The sequence below is a fragment of the Callorhinus ursinus genome, unplaced genomic scaffold (assembly GCF_003265705.2).
Source record: "Callorhinus ursinus isolate GAN/ISIS: 27379988/994484 unplaced genomic scaffold, GSC_fseal_2.0 scaffold4, whole genome shotgun sequence".
Taxonomy (NCBI): domain Eukaryota; kingdom Metazoa; phylum Chordata; class Mammalia; order Carnivora; family Otariidae; genus Callorhinus; species Callorhinus ursinus.
Window position 1 is genome coordinate 32,338,480 of NW_027397066.1, and position 17,561 is coordinate 32,356,040.

General features: G+C 36.2%; 1 protein-coding gene across 7 annotated transcripts in view; it reads right to left on the bottom strand.

Annotated features, from left to right (window-relative positions):
- Positions 1-17,561, bottom strand: part of RFC1 (replication factor C subunit 1) — a 101,224-nt gene that overhangs the window by 50,143 nt on the left and 33,520 nt on the right. For 6 of the 7 annotated variants that reach the window (XR_012377883.1, XR_012377882.1, XM_025887017.2 and 3 more), the window contains exons 5-6: positions 3,838-4,070; positions 2,653-2,730 (exon numbers count right to left, since the gene is read on the bottom strand). Coding sequence is in view for 5 of the 7 variants with exons in the window: in XM_025887017.2 (XP_025742802.1) it covers positions 2,653-2,730; positions 3,838-4,070 (311 nt within the window). In the remaining 2 variants the exon portion in view is untranslated. The remainder of the gene's footprint in view (positions 1-2,652; positions 2,731-3,837; positions 4,071-17,561) is intronic. The other variant, XM_025887019.2, reaches the window with a different exon arrangement.

Here is a 17,561-nt window from a genome sequence, read left to right on the forward strand (position 1 = left end):
CATCAAACAAAAGCCTCCTTATATTATTCAAACAAAGGAAAGAACCTCCATATCCATCCAATCCAAAAGAAAAGGCTTGGAAATTGGCATATACCTGATGAGAACACAGTAAGCAAGCCTTTTCTTGTTTTTTCTAAAATGAACTCGAGCTACACAGAACCATAAGCAAGCTAGACAGATGGCACATCAATACATTCTCTGTTGCCTTATACTTACCGTAACTGAACTACACATCTAATGCTAAAAACAATATGAAAGATCTTCATCATCGAAAGGTCCTTCAAACTCTAAACCTCCAATTGCCCTACAAGGATTTCTGGTTGAACTCTACACCATTTTCACCAAATTTCACACTACGTAGTATACTTCTAGTAAAAAAGGATCTGAGAAGCCAGAACAGAAGAATTGTAAATACTCCCATCAGAAATTCATTATTGATAATTATGACATTATACTTTATGTAATTCAGTGTAATCAAATAAGATGGAAAAGATTTTGAAAACACAAACTACAAACTGCTAAAGTAATAAAATGTGATCAGATATATTTCAGAAAACTGGAATACTGTTCTCTCACAATATTTAGTAAGAGCCTTTTCTATGCAAAGGACAAAAATAAGCACTGATGTCACAAAGGTTGAGTGAAACAAACAGCCTGGGTGGGTGGAGCTTAGAGCCTACATATAGGGAGACACATAAATAGCAATTACAATAAATGTTTAAAAAACGGGGTACGACACAGTATGTAGGAGGGGTTTCTAATATAGTTTATAAAGTATGAGAAAGTGACACTGAAGCTAATAAACAGGAAGGGGGTTCAGGCATCAAGTATCAAGGTCTGGAGCCTCTGACAGAGATGAACACTCCTCCTTAAAACATTTTTCATTTGGCTTCCAGAAAATACCAAGCTTTCCTCATTTTCCTACTTCACTAGTCACTTTCTTAAATCTCCTTCGTTGGACCATATTCTTCTTCCTGACCTCTACATGTAAATAGTACCCTACAGTTCAATTCTGAGACTTCTTTTCTGTTTACATACTCTCCCCGTGATCTCATCCAGTTACACTGGTTTCAAATACCATTCAAATGCTAATGATCCCCAAATATACATCTTCAGTTTAGACCTCCCCCCGCTCTGCACCCTCCCCCTTGCATCCAGCTCGATTCCTCTATCCAAACACCTACTCTGCATCTCCATTTAGAAACCTATTAGACATCTCAAACTTAACATGTCCAAAACAGAATTCTCTTCTTTGTACCAGTGTTCATTTTAATAAATGATATCACCATTCATCCAGTTGCTCAAGCCAAAAAACATGGAGTCATCTTTGCATCTTCTCGTTCCCTCCCACCTTACATGCTATCTGTCAGCAGCAACTGGAAGGCTGCACCTTCAAAGCACATACAGATTATGACTGCTTCTCACTATCCCTTCCATTATCACCCAGGTACAAGCCAACATCTTCTCTCACTTACCCAATCATAACAGTCTCCAAACTAATCTGCTTTTGATCTTGCCCACCCATGGTTTATTAGCCTCCCAGCAACCAGAATAATTTTAAGATCCATCAAATCATGTCACTTCTGTAGTCAACCATTCCGATGGCTGCTCATCTCACAGAGACTAAAATCCAAAATCCTTACCATTCCAAGTACTTTTGGTAGGTTCCAGAGACTTGACATGACTTACAGGATTTCCAAATTCACTTGCTTTTTGGTTTAGAGGAAATCTTCCTCCAGGTAGTCAGCCCCATGGCTCACCATTATCATTTCATTTTTGTTCCCCAGTGTCACTTCATCAGTGGGGCCTTCCTAACCCCTCTATTTAAAATAGAACACTCATAACCCCACTAACCACCCCCAAAACTATCTATCCCTTTACTTGTCTTCACAGCAGTTATACTGACCTATTTTTTAACTGCAGTGTCCTTAACACCTAGGTAGAACTGTGCCACGCACTCAGGGCTCAGTATTTGTTGAATGAATATAACAAGTTTACCTCTCAAGAGAGCACTCTGAATTGGAACAGATTTAGGGATCATCAGCATATACCCAGAACTTACAGCCACAGGAGTGGACTGAAATTGCCCACAGTGAAAAGAAATGGATATGACCAAATTAAATTATTTTAACTATACTAAAGAAGGCTTCCATTCAAAGAAATCTAATAATAAATCTTTAAATAATTATCCCCTGCTCTGATCACTTAGCTTTTACATAAATTTAGATTTTAACTTATTTTACACACTTTTTTTAAATTTTTATTTTATTATGGTATGTTAGTCACCATACATTAGTTTTTGATGTAGTGTTCCCATACAACTCTTATTATGACAGTCAATCCAAAATTAAACTAGAACATCCTGATTGTTTGCCTGAGTAGACTTTTTTTTTTTTAAGATTTTTATTTATTTGACATAGAGAGAAACAGCGAGACAGGGAACACAAACAGGGGAGGAGTGGGAGAGGGAGAAGCAGGCTTCCCACTGAGCAGGGAGCCTGATGTGGGGCTCGATCCCAGGAGCCTGGGATCATGACCTGAGCCAAAGGCAGACGCTTAATGACTGAGCCACCCAGGTACCCCTGCCTGAGTAGACTAAATAGCAAGGCACAACATCAAGTTGTTAATGATACTTAAACAAAATGCCAGTACCTCTGCATCCTCATTAAGTTGCAATTGCTTGGCGATGACTTCATCATTTAATGTGGAATCATCTGCATTTTGTGAAGGCTGTATTTCAAAGAAAATCAAGCAAGATCAGCATTAAACCTTAAGTTAAAAATCAGGTGCTTTTTCTTGACTGCAGCTAACTAAATACACCAGTGAGAGAGAAGTTTATGCTATAAAATAGTCTCAGCGCACACCAGCCAGAAGTTATGTTCACAGCTACTCCCTGCCCATATCCAATTTCCTAATGAACAAATAACCTACAAACAGATGGTTCTCACTTGAGTCTACTGAAATGTTCAAAAGAAGTACACCCAAAAAGACCTGTAGACCAACATCTTGGCTTCAGAAATAGTCCAGAACATTGGCAAACCAGTATGTGTGAATGGTTACATTTGTCGTATGAAGGCACTAATGAAATCAACAAATACACACCATTGGGCAGGTTTCCGATTACTAACTGGATGAGACCACGGGGAGAGTAGGTAAACAGAAAAGAAATCTCAGTCTCTTATACTTTCACTATAATTTCTCTGTCTTTGTTTCCTAAATGTCCAGAAAACAGTAAGTCCAACATCAGCCAAAGTAAAAGGGTCAAAAGTATAACAGGCAAGCCCGACTTATAAGTTATATACTTATAACCTCATTTGGGAACAAGCGTATTGTTCAATTCAGTCTGGCTGAGGTCAATGGTAAAGTGAGTTTGCATTCTGAGTAAATTCTAAGAATTACAATTTATCCTTACGATTTAAATTATCTTTCCCCACTTCCAAATACAAAAAAAAATTAAATGTGCAGGGGCTCCTGGCAGCTCAGTCGGTTAAGCGTCTGCCTTTGGCTCAGGTCATGATCTTAGGGTCCTAGGATCTAGCCCCATATCAGGCTCCCTGCTCAGTGGGGAGTCTGCTTCTCCCTCTCCCTCTGCTTGCTGCTCCCCCTGATTGTGCTGTCAAATAAATAAATAAAATCTTAAAAAGAATATTACATGTGCAATATTTTAACTTCCTCATCCTCTAAAATGATGGCAATATGTTTTATCCATAATCATAGGAAAATTATTTTCGTTAATAAAATATGTTGACCTATTTTTAATATCCAAATTTCTCTTACCAATGTAACAGTGAATGGGTACAAACCGTGAACATTCCTGCTTGCATGCAGAACACTCACCTCTTTTCTTTTGCTTGCTACCATCTTCTTATCTGATCTTTGGACACTTCCGGTTCCAAAATAATCAAGCACTGACGTGGGGGTAAGTTTTATTGGTGATAAAGGTTTATTCTTGGTCTTAGTGTTTTCTTCATTCTTTTTCATGTTTGATGCTCCAAGATAACTATTTGTAGATCCTCCATTCTCTTTTGATTTAGAGGCTGCCTTCTTACACATGAAGTCATCTTCTTCATCTTAAATGGAATATAAGCAAATACTATGATAAAACATCGATTCTAATTATATAAAGCAACCACTTCCACCAGCTTTATAAAAGGCATACCAGAGCTATAGAATGATTTTTCTTCCTATCTCCTGAATTCAACTCATCCTCACATTTACCAATACCACAGATGTAATAAACAATTTCTGCCAATTAGCACCCAGAGTACACAAATCTATTTATTTACTCATGTATTTGACAAATATTTACCGACACTGAGGACATAGCAGTGAATAAAAAAAACAAAATCCCTGACCTCGTGAAACTTGGAGTCCAGAAGAGGAAACAGATACAGAAGTAAACAAATATATGCTGTCAAGTTGTAACTGCTATAAAGAAAAAGTAAAACAGGAAGAACAAAGTAAAGAGCAACTGCTCTTTCAGTTCCGGTCATCAGGGAAAGTCTCTTTGATAAGCAATAAGGATACCTCAGGCAATGAAAACTACAAGTGCAGAAGCCTTCATGTGAGTGCGCTTGGAGGTCACTGTGACTGCAGCACAAGGAAGGGGCTACAGCACTAGAGTTAAGGTGACAGAGGAAGGGGCCAAATCATGGGGAACTTTCTAGGTCATGGAAAGAATGTAAGGTTCTATTTTAGAATGGGAATCACTGAAAAATTTTTAGCGGAGTAGGAAGTGATCCAACTTAGGTCCTGTCCTTCGGCGAACACACTGTCAAGGGGTAAAAGCAAATGCAGGAAGACCATGTTGAAAACTGCTGTTCTAGAAGAAATGCTGACGCCTTGGACTAGGTGGTATTTGCAGAGGCGGCAAGAAGTTGTCAGACTCTAGCTATATATGAAGGTGGACTGTCTAGCAATATCTACCCTTTGTTTAAGACTTTAAGCATTTGTTTGGTTACATTTTCGCTTTCTAAAAAGTTCCCATTAAACATCTGGTTTTAAAAAAGTTTTTCGAAGCTTTCTAGTCTTTCTAATGCTTAGATACAACAATGTACCTCAAAAGGGCCTAACTATACTTTGTTTTTGTTTGGTTCAGTGATTCACAAGATAAAAAGCTCTCTGTGTTGGCCTAGTAACAAAAGAAATCCAATAAAAGGAAAAATCTAAAAGGCAATTGTGAAGACTAGGTCACTGGGGATAGAGAGGGGCGCTTCATAAATCTGGTTGTCACTTCCTCTCAAGTACTCCCTCATTCAGCCAAAAGCATTTGCCAGGCACTGTGCTATTCCTATGTGGTTGTCATCTCAAAGAGGAAAGTACCTAAGATATGTAAAAATCAAAAAGGATTTAGTCTTACTTTCTAATTATTATGTTAAAATGAAACTATAAACTTTACAAAGCATAACCCTTACAGGCTTCCGATTACTAAACACAAAACATAATCCATCACTTACAACAAATTCACTACAAATTCCCAAAGAATTTACACCTGACACTACCCTCCAAGGGCCTGCAATAATCATGGATAAATTTAGAAGATGGCTCCATACTCCTTGCCACCAACAACTGAACCAGGAGTGGGCACTTGATCAAGATGGGGGCCAATCTTACCCTTGATCAGTATGCTGAACTAACATGTTTAAACTAAGGTACTAAAGATTCATTCCTGCATTCTGTGAGATATGATAGTGAGATATGATGGTGGCCTAACAAATTCCATTTTGCTTATATTAAGCTAGGTTTTTTACAGTAAGCAGGTTTTAACCTGCAACCAAAAGATTTTAATTAAAGCATACTTGTCTTATTTATCTTCAACTAGAGTCAATCTACCTTCAAGCTTAAAATAAAAATTCATTCATAGATCTTCCTAATAAGCACATCCATGGCTTGATATACTTACCAGATTTCAGTTTAACCACTGTTAACAAGAGTCAGCCAGCAGACTAGGTTCAGTCACTCATATATCTGTTCTCCCTACCTGACAATCAGTCCTTCCCTGTCTCTGCCAGATGTGGGGAAAAGTGTCTGATTCAGATGGTTTTTGCAAAGGAGAAGTGACATGATCACCATCCCACCTAAGTACAACAGCCAGGAAAATCACCCTTAATAATCCTAATAACCATTAAGAATATAATCTGAAACTCTTTTCCTTTTCTGTAAGATAACAAAATAATGAATTGTTGTATTATAGAAACCCAAATAATATTTTTAATTTATGGCTGGTTTATTTTAAACCCCTAGACTCAGTTAAGCTATAGCATAACCAAACCAGTTAGCATTCACCAACAAACTATTCTACTTAGCAGTCAAAAAAAATTATGCAAAGTACCCTTAAAAGAAGATTCAAAACAAGACCAACACTGCTGATATCCTGGCTTTAATTAAAAATAAAACAAAACAAACACAAAACCGGAACCTGCTAAGTATAGACAATCAATACTTCCACTTAGGCAGTAAGTGCAAAATTAAAAACACATCTCAGTGTATATAAGATAAGGCTTCTAATCTTATCTGAGAGCTTATTAAATTTTAAAATTTTCACGTGGTTTAAGTTCAACAACTGTACTTCTGGGCAGGAGGGATTACCTTAATGATAAAAGAACAAAATTACATTGTCTCTGCAAAATGATAGTTCTCTACTAGTTTGTCCCCCCACTTTAAAATGCCAAAAGCAGTAACGTTCCATTTCCCCCTACAGCCAGCCATGCCTATGAGCAGTATGACAGAAAACCCCAGAATTAAATGGACCAAGTCAATCACTGTTCTTCTGTTACAGTTCCTCTCTAATTACTCAAGAACGTCCTCATTATCTAAAATATTTTACCAGTCTTCAGAACTTCAGACAAGATCAATCACTGCTATTTGGTATAGGCTCAGAAAGGGGAACAATGGTACTGAAGATACTTGTAATCCCTAGTTTAACCCTTTCTCCAGCAATCTCGGAAATATTTACAGGTAACAGGCTAACATGAAATTTAGTGAGATCAAAAATTTCTAAGATTGTTACATATAAAAGACTGTTGGCAAGGGTGTAGGGAAATGGGACCTTCACATACATAACAGGTAATGATAGTAAACTTTTTAATATCTTTATGGGGGAAGATCTTGCAATATGTATTGAAACCTTCCATATGCATACCTTTTAATTGTACCCAGCAATTCCACTTCTAAGAATTTAAACAAAACAAAGGACCAAGCACACAAAGATATATGTACCAAAATGCTTATCACAGCATTTGTTCACTCAAAAGTATAGAGAACAGCCTACAGGAGGACAAGAAAAGATGAAGGGACAATTACGTGACTAATACAGTTTAGGCAAAAAAAGAAAGCCTCAACTATGACAGTGGCACCAAACACAGAGGCAAGTGAATAGTGTTTATACAACAGGAAAACAAGTAACCAAAATATCTATTGTATGTTCAACCACATAACGGAATTCTATGAAATAGAAAATGTTAATGTATATCCATATTTACTGACATCTTCATATATTTATTATGTGATAAAAGCAGGTGACTTAACAGGATGTTAATGACACATTTATATCTACCCATATATATTTATAGATATACTTTTAAATTCACATTCAAAGACCTGAAAAGAATCAATAAAATGTTAACAATTTTTGTATCTCTGGATAGATTTGGGTGATTTTTCATTTTTTCATCTGTATATTACACTTCTCTTTCTTTTTAACCTCGATCTAATATTTTACAACAAATTGACTATCTCCTAGAAACTTTCTGACCCCTTGACTTTGTGAGACAGAAAAGGCTTGGCTTTAGTTTTCTCATTCCTTTCCACCTTCCTTTGTTTACTTCTTTCATTATTTATCAGCATCTCTGCTTATTCTTTCACTAGCTTCAGAGAGTTCATGGTATCTTTTTATCTAATTGCTATTAATAATAGCTATTATTATCGAACATTAAACTACCTGCCAGGGCGCCTGGGTGGTTCAGTTGGTTAAGCGACTGCCTTCGGCTCAGGTCATGATCCTGGAGTCCTGGGATCAAGTCCCGCATCGGGCTCCCTGCTCAGCAGGGAGTCTGCTTCTCCCTCTGAGCCTCCTCCCCTCTCATGCTCTCTGTCTCTCATTCTCTCTCTCTCAAATAAATAAAATCTTAAAAATAAACAAATAAATAAATAATAAACTACCTGCCCAGTACTCTACCATATTCTTTATAATGCATTTAGTCAACTAGTTCTCTGTCTTATCCAATGCATGGACTCCATTTTCCACATTCCTGACAAACACACAGCAATGTCATTCAATGTGATCTCCCTTTTCTTAATGATTAGCACTACTGTACTCTTTAGTAAAAGTTCTTCCTTGTGTTAAGCCAAAATACTCCCCTGTGAATTCTACCTATTTTCCTTAATCCATCACCAAGGGTGACCTCATTTCTTCCTTTGGTCCTCGTCTGTATAAATGCTCAAAACAGTTTCAAGCCATTCACAATTTGGGTTATTGGGAAGATTAGATTTTTTAAAAGCAAAGTGCCCAGTATAGCACTTACCCGTTTTAATAGACATTCAATAAATAATAAAGAAGTAATCTCTAATGAAAATAACAGTGACCCAGAATTCCAGAAAACTAAAATTCTAACCTGACTTCAACTTACTGTTTTTATTTTTTAAAGATTTTTTTATTTTTAAGTAATCTCTACACCTAACGCAGGGCTCAAACTCACAACCCCAAGATCAAGAGTCGCATGCACCACCAACTGTGCCAGCCAGGCACCCCTATTTTAATTACCTGGGCTTCACTGTCCTCCTCTGCAAAATGTGGGACCAAATTCTTAAGATTTTCCCTTCTATAATTTTGAGAATCTATGGATAGTCTTATAGATTTTTTAATTATGCTCAATATTGGTGAGAATGTGGTATTTGTTCTAATAGAAACACTGATTATGAAAACATAAACTAGTATGAATTTCCAGAAAGCAATTTGGCAAAATATACATAGAGCCTTAAAGATGTTCATAACCTTTAGCCCAATAATTCTTGGAGATAATCAGAAGTACTGACAAATATTTGTATATAAACACATTCATCACACTATTAGGAACATGAAAATGTAAGCAACAGAAATAATCAAAACTGGGGAAGAACTATATAAATTGTGGTCTAGCCATACAATGGATCCATTGCAGTCCTTAAAAATCCCATATTTCAAAGCTCAAAAATATTATGGGAACAGCAAAATTAGGCTGGCAAAACAAAACAAAAAAAACCACATCACTTTGTTCTTTTAGATTAGCCTTAACATTATAGGTATAAATGTCACCCCTAAGAGGGGATCTTCTTTTTCATGAGCCTTCTCTATTAGAGATCTCTTTATAACAGTGGAGGGTAACATCAAAAACTAATAATGTACTGTATGGTGACTAACGTAACACAATAAAAAAATTAAAAAAATAAAAAACCAGTGGAGGGTAATAGAGCCTTTCTTTGAATTTTTGGCTTAGAATACATGAATTTAAACTTAATGTCTTCAAGCTACAGATCCAAAGATGTACTATAACCCAAACACAGACATAATTTTTTAAGCATTTTCATAATTTCTGAGTAAAAATGGAATTACACATGAATTTTTAAAAAAAATATGGAAGTGTTTTGCATATAATTTCAACTATGTTTATTCTGTACTGAGCTAAAACTACATACAAGGCCCTTTTTTCTCTGCTAACCACAAAATAAATAGCTCTCCAGGCCCCTTGAAAAGTAGGAACAATTCGAGTGAAATACAGTTGTGAAAAGAGAAAAAAAAGACTGGCTTGCTTGATTCGACACTTATTTAGTACTCCGTGATTTATGCACTCCCCCATACTTCTTACAGTTATAGGGAAAACTAACACCAAAAACAGTAAACTCATGATCCTAAGCATAGAGATATTTCTTATAAATACAGAGGATTTCATTAAGGAGAATATAAAAAAATATGGTGTTCTATAAAGTCACAGACATATCTGAAAGCATTCTGTCATCTTGCCTTAGAAAACCAGAAAACCTAAAGAAAGCAGTGACTTCTGAACTGGCTGTCTTAAAACTCCTTTAGTCCTTCATATTTCAAAGGTTATACCAATACATTATGGAAAAAGAAGGCAAAAGAGGCCAAAGATAAGAACAATGCAATCAGCTGCTTGCAGAAGACAGTCATTTAACAGGTGTTGCCGTGACCATTCTCACGTAAAATAAATATTTTACGATCTTACACAGTGTGTAGAAATGAAACATTCCAGATAAAGTAATGATTGTTTTTCTTTTTTAACATTTGTTCTTATTTTTTAATGAGCCTAAATTTGTTCCTGCACTGTCAGAAGCCAAAGGCAAACTGTGTTCTCTTCTCCCCAGAAACTTATAATACAATAATGATAAATCTAAGTCCAATTTCTTAGACCTAGTTGAAAATCATGGGCAATTGAACACTCAGAATCTCCCTCCAGGATATCGGTCTCCTTATAAAAACACCATTTATTTTTATTTATATACAACATAACCTCAAATGCGGTAACAATCACCAAGTAAACTAGCATTATCCAACATACAGCAGAGGAACTGCCTGGGAGAGAAGATTGCTTTGCCACTCTCAGTTAGATACATTCATTTATTTAGAAAGGATAACAAATGAAAGAGAAAGAAAATAATGTGCATGTCCATACAGAAATCTACTTACAAGCCAAAAAGGGGAAAAAAATCTAATTATGGAGCTCATCCGGCTGAGAGTTTGGGATTCTGATTTTCTTTCCCTCAGTCTGGAACACATAGAAACCAAATTAATGGAGATCATGCTACAGAGATCTGGTTACAGAGATTAAAAATAGTTTACTTAACAAGAACTAGTCAAAAACTAAAAAGGGAATCTGAGTTTTTAGAGCCTTTTCCTACAAAGTTCCTTTTCATTATGTCCTTGGGTCAAAAATCCAAACTGTCATTTGGTTTTGGAAGTAGAGAAAGGTTCATACATATGCCAAGTCTTCAATAAATATTTGTTAATTAAGTAGATGGAAGAGAAACTAAACATACCATCTTTGCACCATTTATGTGGTAAATCTAATATTCTGTACTTCAGTATAATTAAATAAAACCTCTGAGACTGCTCATCTTTAATCAAGAAATTAAGAGAACTCATGGTTCAGTACCAATAAATCCTCTTAGAATCAGAGTTCATTGTATCTTTTAAATAAACCCATTTCATAATTTGTGAGGCCTAGGGAGGTGAGTAATGATAAAGAAGAGGAAAAGTACCAGCTTGTGCTGTGATGTTACCCACCACATAGGTGCCGAGGCTCCACCACAGCAGGAGTAACAACAGTCCATGGAAAGTCACAGCTGGCTTCAATTACTAAGAAAACATAACACAGAAGGAGAAAGTGGAACATTTTACCACTTACTTTCCTTGCATCCATCTCCACTGGCTCTCACAAAAAAAGAAAAGTGGTTGCAGGGGGGAGGCTTGGACAGTAGGACACAGGTACATCGCATACCTCATAATTCTTAGGTATGACACAGGCACCAGAAGGAAACCTGACTCGCCACGAAAAGTAAAGGGAGTGGTTCGGCAATGCAATTCCCCATTTCCATTCACATTCCACTTCCCCGCACAGCAGAGGAGCTAATAAAACTGTTTCAGTATTAAAGCCAAATATAAATTTGGATTTTATTTTATTAGTGGATATTATTTTATTAGTATTTAATTCTATTTTCCTAATATAATCCTATTTCCTTGGCATTCTGGAATACAATCCTGTGTCTCTCATAGTTTCACAAGTGCCTGACAGTAAAATATGAATCACAAGAACAGTCTGTTCATTTTCAAAGATGCTTCAGAACATCAATAATCATTCCAGACTCTGGTGCTCCATATGCCACTTAATTGTTTTCAGGTCTCATAACATGCACTATTAAAAGAGGCCTGAAGAACAAACTATTAGGCAAAAAAGATTGTAAGAAAGCATCTAGCGTTTATAAAAATGTTTCAGTTAATGTGAATCTGAATAAAATTGCTATAGCAGTATCAGTGACCTTTGAATCGTCTATAAAATGAAGAAGTCCCTAAAGATTGAAACAAGAAATGGAATCCTCATTGCCAAAAAGAGAAAGGCAGATCCCCAACCACAGAACTATAGAAAAGGAAAGGTTTGGTGACAATTCTATGCAGTAACATCAAGAGCAGGTCAAAAGAAATATTCAACAGAAGATGGGAGATTACCAGGAATAAACTATGCTGACCTAAGAGCTTCTTTATTCTAGAAGTTACAGAACTAGCAGATGAACCTACAAACAAGGGCTATCTGGAGTTCAACAAAACATTCACCAAATTCTCTTCTGATAGGGTAAGGCAGAGTTTTCAACCTCTACATTATTGGCATTTTGAGCCAAATAATCCTTCTGTAGGGAGCTCTCCTGCACACCATACAATGTTTAGTAGCATCTCTAGCCTCTACCAACTAGACGCCATTGCCCTGCCAGCCGTTGATGACCAAAAATGTCTCCAGATACTTCCAAAGGTTCCCTGAGAGGCAAGTCACCCTTGACTGAGAAGCACTGATTTATAGCAAAATGAAGAAATACAAAATAAGTAACAGTGGTTATTAAGATCCATAAGTAATTGAACCACTCATGAGAAACAGAAAAGCTATATCCAAGGTGCTGATAATAGACCATGTCCATTTTGGAAAAGGTTTCTTTACCTGTCTCTTAATACTAAATAATTTTACCAATGCTTTGGAAAGAAATAAAGATATGTTTATCAAATCTGTAGAAGATATGAAATCAGAGGATATGAAAAAATAAGTACATGAGGAACATCCAAAGAACTATACTGCACAGTAAAACTCTGTGCAACTTTAGATTGAAAATTGCTTCCTTAAGCTTTCTATAATAGGTCATCCCTAATATTAGGTAGATTTGAAGATCAAATGAGTTGGGTATGGAATAGAAGCCATATAATAATGCTATTCCATTTCATGAAGTCAGTAGAAGTGTTTTAAAAAAAAATGTACAGTAGTATACAAGACGAAATTTATTTTATCATTATGGTAGAATTCTCCCTGCCTTTCACTCTGGACACAGGTGTTTCAAATTAAGTTAAGAGACTCCTCTGTAGAAGATACCATAATTAAGAAAACACGAGCTACGGGGCACCTGGGTAGCTCAGTCAGTTAAGCATCCGACTCTTGGTTTCAGTTCAGCTTATGATCTACGGGGGGTGAAATCAAGCCCCACATTGGGCCCCATGCTCAGCGCAGGGTCTGCTTGAGATTCTCCCTCACCCTCTGCTCCCCACCCCCAGTCACGTGTACACTCTCTCCCTCTAAAATAAATAAATCTTAAAAAAAAATTTCTTCATTAAAAAAATATATATGAGCTACAATACTAGGTAGTATTAATCATGTAAATCTGTAAAAGTTTATAAGTTGAATTTTTAGATTTTCTCTTTCTATAATAGGTTAGAAAGTAATGAATAATGCATATGGAACAGCACTATTGATTTCCAAGCTCCCACATTATTCTCTTCTTTCTAGTACACAAAGTACCTAAATCTCCATGTTAAATTCTTCCAAAACTTTCACATTTATCTCAAACTTTTCTCTCCACCAGGAAATTTCCTGAACCTTCAAAACAGAAGTTACCTCTCCCATGCCTCAATAACCTTAGAAGATATTTTTATCACTGTTAATTTTTTCCTTATATAATTTTTACATAAAAGACTTATCTCCCTAATGAACTCTAAGCCCTTGAAGACAAAACTATGCTTTATTCTTTTATCTATTTCATAGATTATCCAGTACACTATTATGTACATACAGTGAACACATGATGTTTGTTGAATAAATATTGTTAAGTATTGTTAAATAAATGACAGGATCAGGACACAAAAGCCTGGAATATAACAAGATAAAAATATAAGAGCTTCAGGGCACCTGGGTGGCTAAGTGGATTAAGCGTCCAATTCTTGACTTTGGCTCAGGTCATGATCTCAGGGTCGTGAGACTGAGCCCAGCATCAGGCTCCGCACTGGGCACAGAGCCTGCTTGGGATTCTCTCTCCCTCTCCCTCTGTCCCTCCCCCCACCACATGGGTGCTCATGTGTGCTCTCTCTCTCCAAATAAAGTTTTTTTTTTTTAATTTCTTTTCTTTTAAAAAGAAAAAAACAGATGTAAGAGTTTCTTTCAGAAAGAAATTTAATTAAGGTAAGTGTAAAGTCCCCCTTTTCTGGGCCTAAAAACTGGGAAAGACCTGACTTAATAGTAGCACATGTTAAAAAAAAAAAAATTATTAGTGGTGCTTTGATCCATAAGATTAGTAAAAGTCAAAAGGAAAATACAAATGCTGCTGGTGGAGGTGCGGGGGGAACCCTCATAAGAGCACTGTGCCCCGAAGCGGAAAGTGGAAGTCCTATCTATTCTTCCCAATATAGGCAGGTAAACTACATTCTTAAAATGAACCTCAAGAAATACTATTCTCTTTTAAGTGATCATATTCTTCATTGTGAATCACCCATTTATTGTTAAACATATTATACTGCAATGAAGCATAAACAAGTGTGTACACACATCAATAATCCAATATCCAAAATAAGAACATGAAAAAAATTGAATGTATACTATTAAATTCCATACAGAAGTTTAAAAGAATGAAATGGGAATCTTTCTGTATTGAAACAAAGAGGCAGAAGCTGAGGAAGGGACAAGGAGGGAGACAAGGAGAGGAAAGAAGGGAGGGAGGGAAAGAGGGAGTCAAAGGCATTCCGTTATGAAAAAGCAAGCTACAGAAATTTTATAATAGAATGCCACTCAAATAAATAAAGTATGTGTATATATGGATGTGTGTATATGTTTTTTATTTCTGTAGCTACCTCAGGCAAAAGGGATGGATGAGGGCATAAAACATTTTCATCTGAATTGTTTACTCCCTTTTCAGTGAGAATCTGGTTAAATTACTTAGGTAATTTAAAATAATATTAATCTAAATTCTCATCCCCAAAAGTGATAAATTCAGTTTCTTTTATAGAGTCTTAGTACACAAATCAGTATTATTTTTTAACAAGTATAATCAAAGAATTGTAAAACACAGTTCTTAGTTTCCTCTCACTTCAAAGAAATTTTCAGGCTCAATCACTCTAGTTTCCCTGAAAACACCTAAGGAACGTTCTTTATCCTATACATAATCTATCCCCATTTGTCTGGTAAGCAAAACTATATGCTTCTAAAAATCCGCAAGAGAGAATGTTACACACACATCCTAAGCAATATTTCTGCTACTATTTTCCAAAGTCACAGGTCGCTAATATTACATGGTAAACTAGAGAACACCGCATTCCCAATTTTTTCCCATTTAGCATCCCGAAAATAATTATAACCTCAAGAGCACTGTCTCTGGAATTACGTGCTCACTTAAAATTACCAGTCATAAACAACTTTCAAGACAGGGAAAAACTCCCATCGTCCTCAACCAAACACCAGCCCCTGATGAAACTGCCTAATAAAAGGTCATCTTTGCCAAACAAAACTCAAGGTCGCTCACTTCATTAAACAGCTGAAAGTAAATATATTTACCCAGTACAACAAGTATTTGGGTTTTTACCAACTTACAAGAACATTTTACTAGAGTCAGTGGTTAGCTATGAAGATGTTTACAGGCCATTTTTTCCTATCCCTATAATTTGGGAGATTAATGTAATCAAAGTACTTTAAAAATCAATAGAAGACAGATTTAATAAAAGCGATGATGAAAAATAGGTCACAGAGCTAAACAATAAGCCTATAGATCTGTATAATATAGCCTAAAGAACTGTATAATAATATAAACAAAAGCACTTGAATGAAGTAGGTTATTTTCTAAATTAAGGTTATTTCCTAAATTTTTCTTGTTGTTCATAAAGCTCTGTGCAACAGGAATAAAATGTGAGCTACATAGAGTTTTAAAGTTTCTCATAGCCAGATTTAAAAGAAGTAAAAAAGAAACAAGTGAAATTAATTTTAACAATGTATTTTATTCAACCCAACACATCCAAATTATCATTTCAACATATACTAAAAAATTATTAATAAGATAATTTACTTCTTTTTCATACTAATCCTTTGAAATCTGTACTTTACACTTACCATACTCTCAGTTTGGGCTAGTCACATTTCAAGTGCTCAAAAGCCACAACTAGTAGTTGCCATAGTGGACAGTGCACATCCACAACATAAGTGGGTCAAATACAATTTCTAAATTTCTGAAGCACAGTTACATAATCAACAGAAAGTCCTAAGTACTTAAGCAAAAAACAAAATGTCTTTAGCAGATGTAGGGACACAACAAAATTAAAATGTAAAACTAACAGTTAATCCTCCTGAGTATTTACTATATGCCTGACCCTGTTTTAAATGCTTTTCAAGGATTATCTTCATTTGATCATCACAAAGGCCTCTGATGTGGGTACTAGTAATAAACCCATTTCACAAATGAGGAAACTAAGACACAGGGAAGGTAAATGAAGGTAAACCCAGCCAGTCTGAATCAAGAGTTCATGCTCTTGGGAGGCTGGGTGGCTCAGTTGGTTGGGTGACTGCCTTCGGCTCAGGTCGTGATCCTGGGATGGAGTCCCGCATCGGGCTCCCTGCTCAGCAGGGAGTCTGCTTCTCCCTCTGACCCTCCCCCCTCTCATGCTCTCTCTCATTCTCTCTCAAATAAATAAATAAAATATTTTTTAAAAAAATAAAATAAAATAAAGATTCATGCTCTTAAACACTACAAATACTATACTACAAGAAAAATAGCAAACAAAAACTGGTTCATAAAAAATACAATATGGAATAATGAAGCAACAAGTGTTTCTTTTGGGGATTTTTGTTGTTGTTGTTGTTGTTTTAAGATTTTATTTATTTGAGAGAGAGAGCATGAGCCAGGGTGGGGGGTGGGGGGTGAGTGGGGGAGGGAAGGGAGATGGAGGAGGGAGCCCAAAGTGAGGTTGCCCAGGATCCTGAATCATGACCTGAGCCAAAGGCAGATGCTTAACTGACTGGGCCACCCAGGTGCCCTGTTTCTTTTGTTATTAACAAGTTTTTAAAACTGAATCACTGTCATATAATCCTTTTCCACAAGAAGCTCCAATCTCCCAATCAACAAAACAGTCTTAGGGGTGCCTGGGTGGCTCAGTTGGTTAAGCGACTGCCTTCGGCTCAGGTCATGATCCTGGAGTCCCTGGATCGAGTCCCGCATGGGGCTCCCTGCTCAGCAGGGAGTCTGCTTCTCCCTCTGACCCTCCCCCCTCTCATGCTCTCTATCTCTCATTCTCTCTCTCTCAAATAAATAAATAAAATCTTAAAAAAAAATACAGTCTTAGGTTAGGATTTTTATTTTGGAAATTATTATTACCAAATATTCTATTTAACCTGATACTAGTAATGTAAATATTTACATTTATAATGTGAATATTTATTCATGACCCACTACTGAAAAACTATAGTTTTAGCTTTAAAAAAAAAAAAAAAACTAAGTCATTTTTAAAAATTATTTTAAGGTGAATTTTCCAGCTTATTAATTTCAAGAAGCTGCACCTTTCT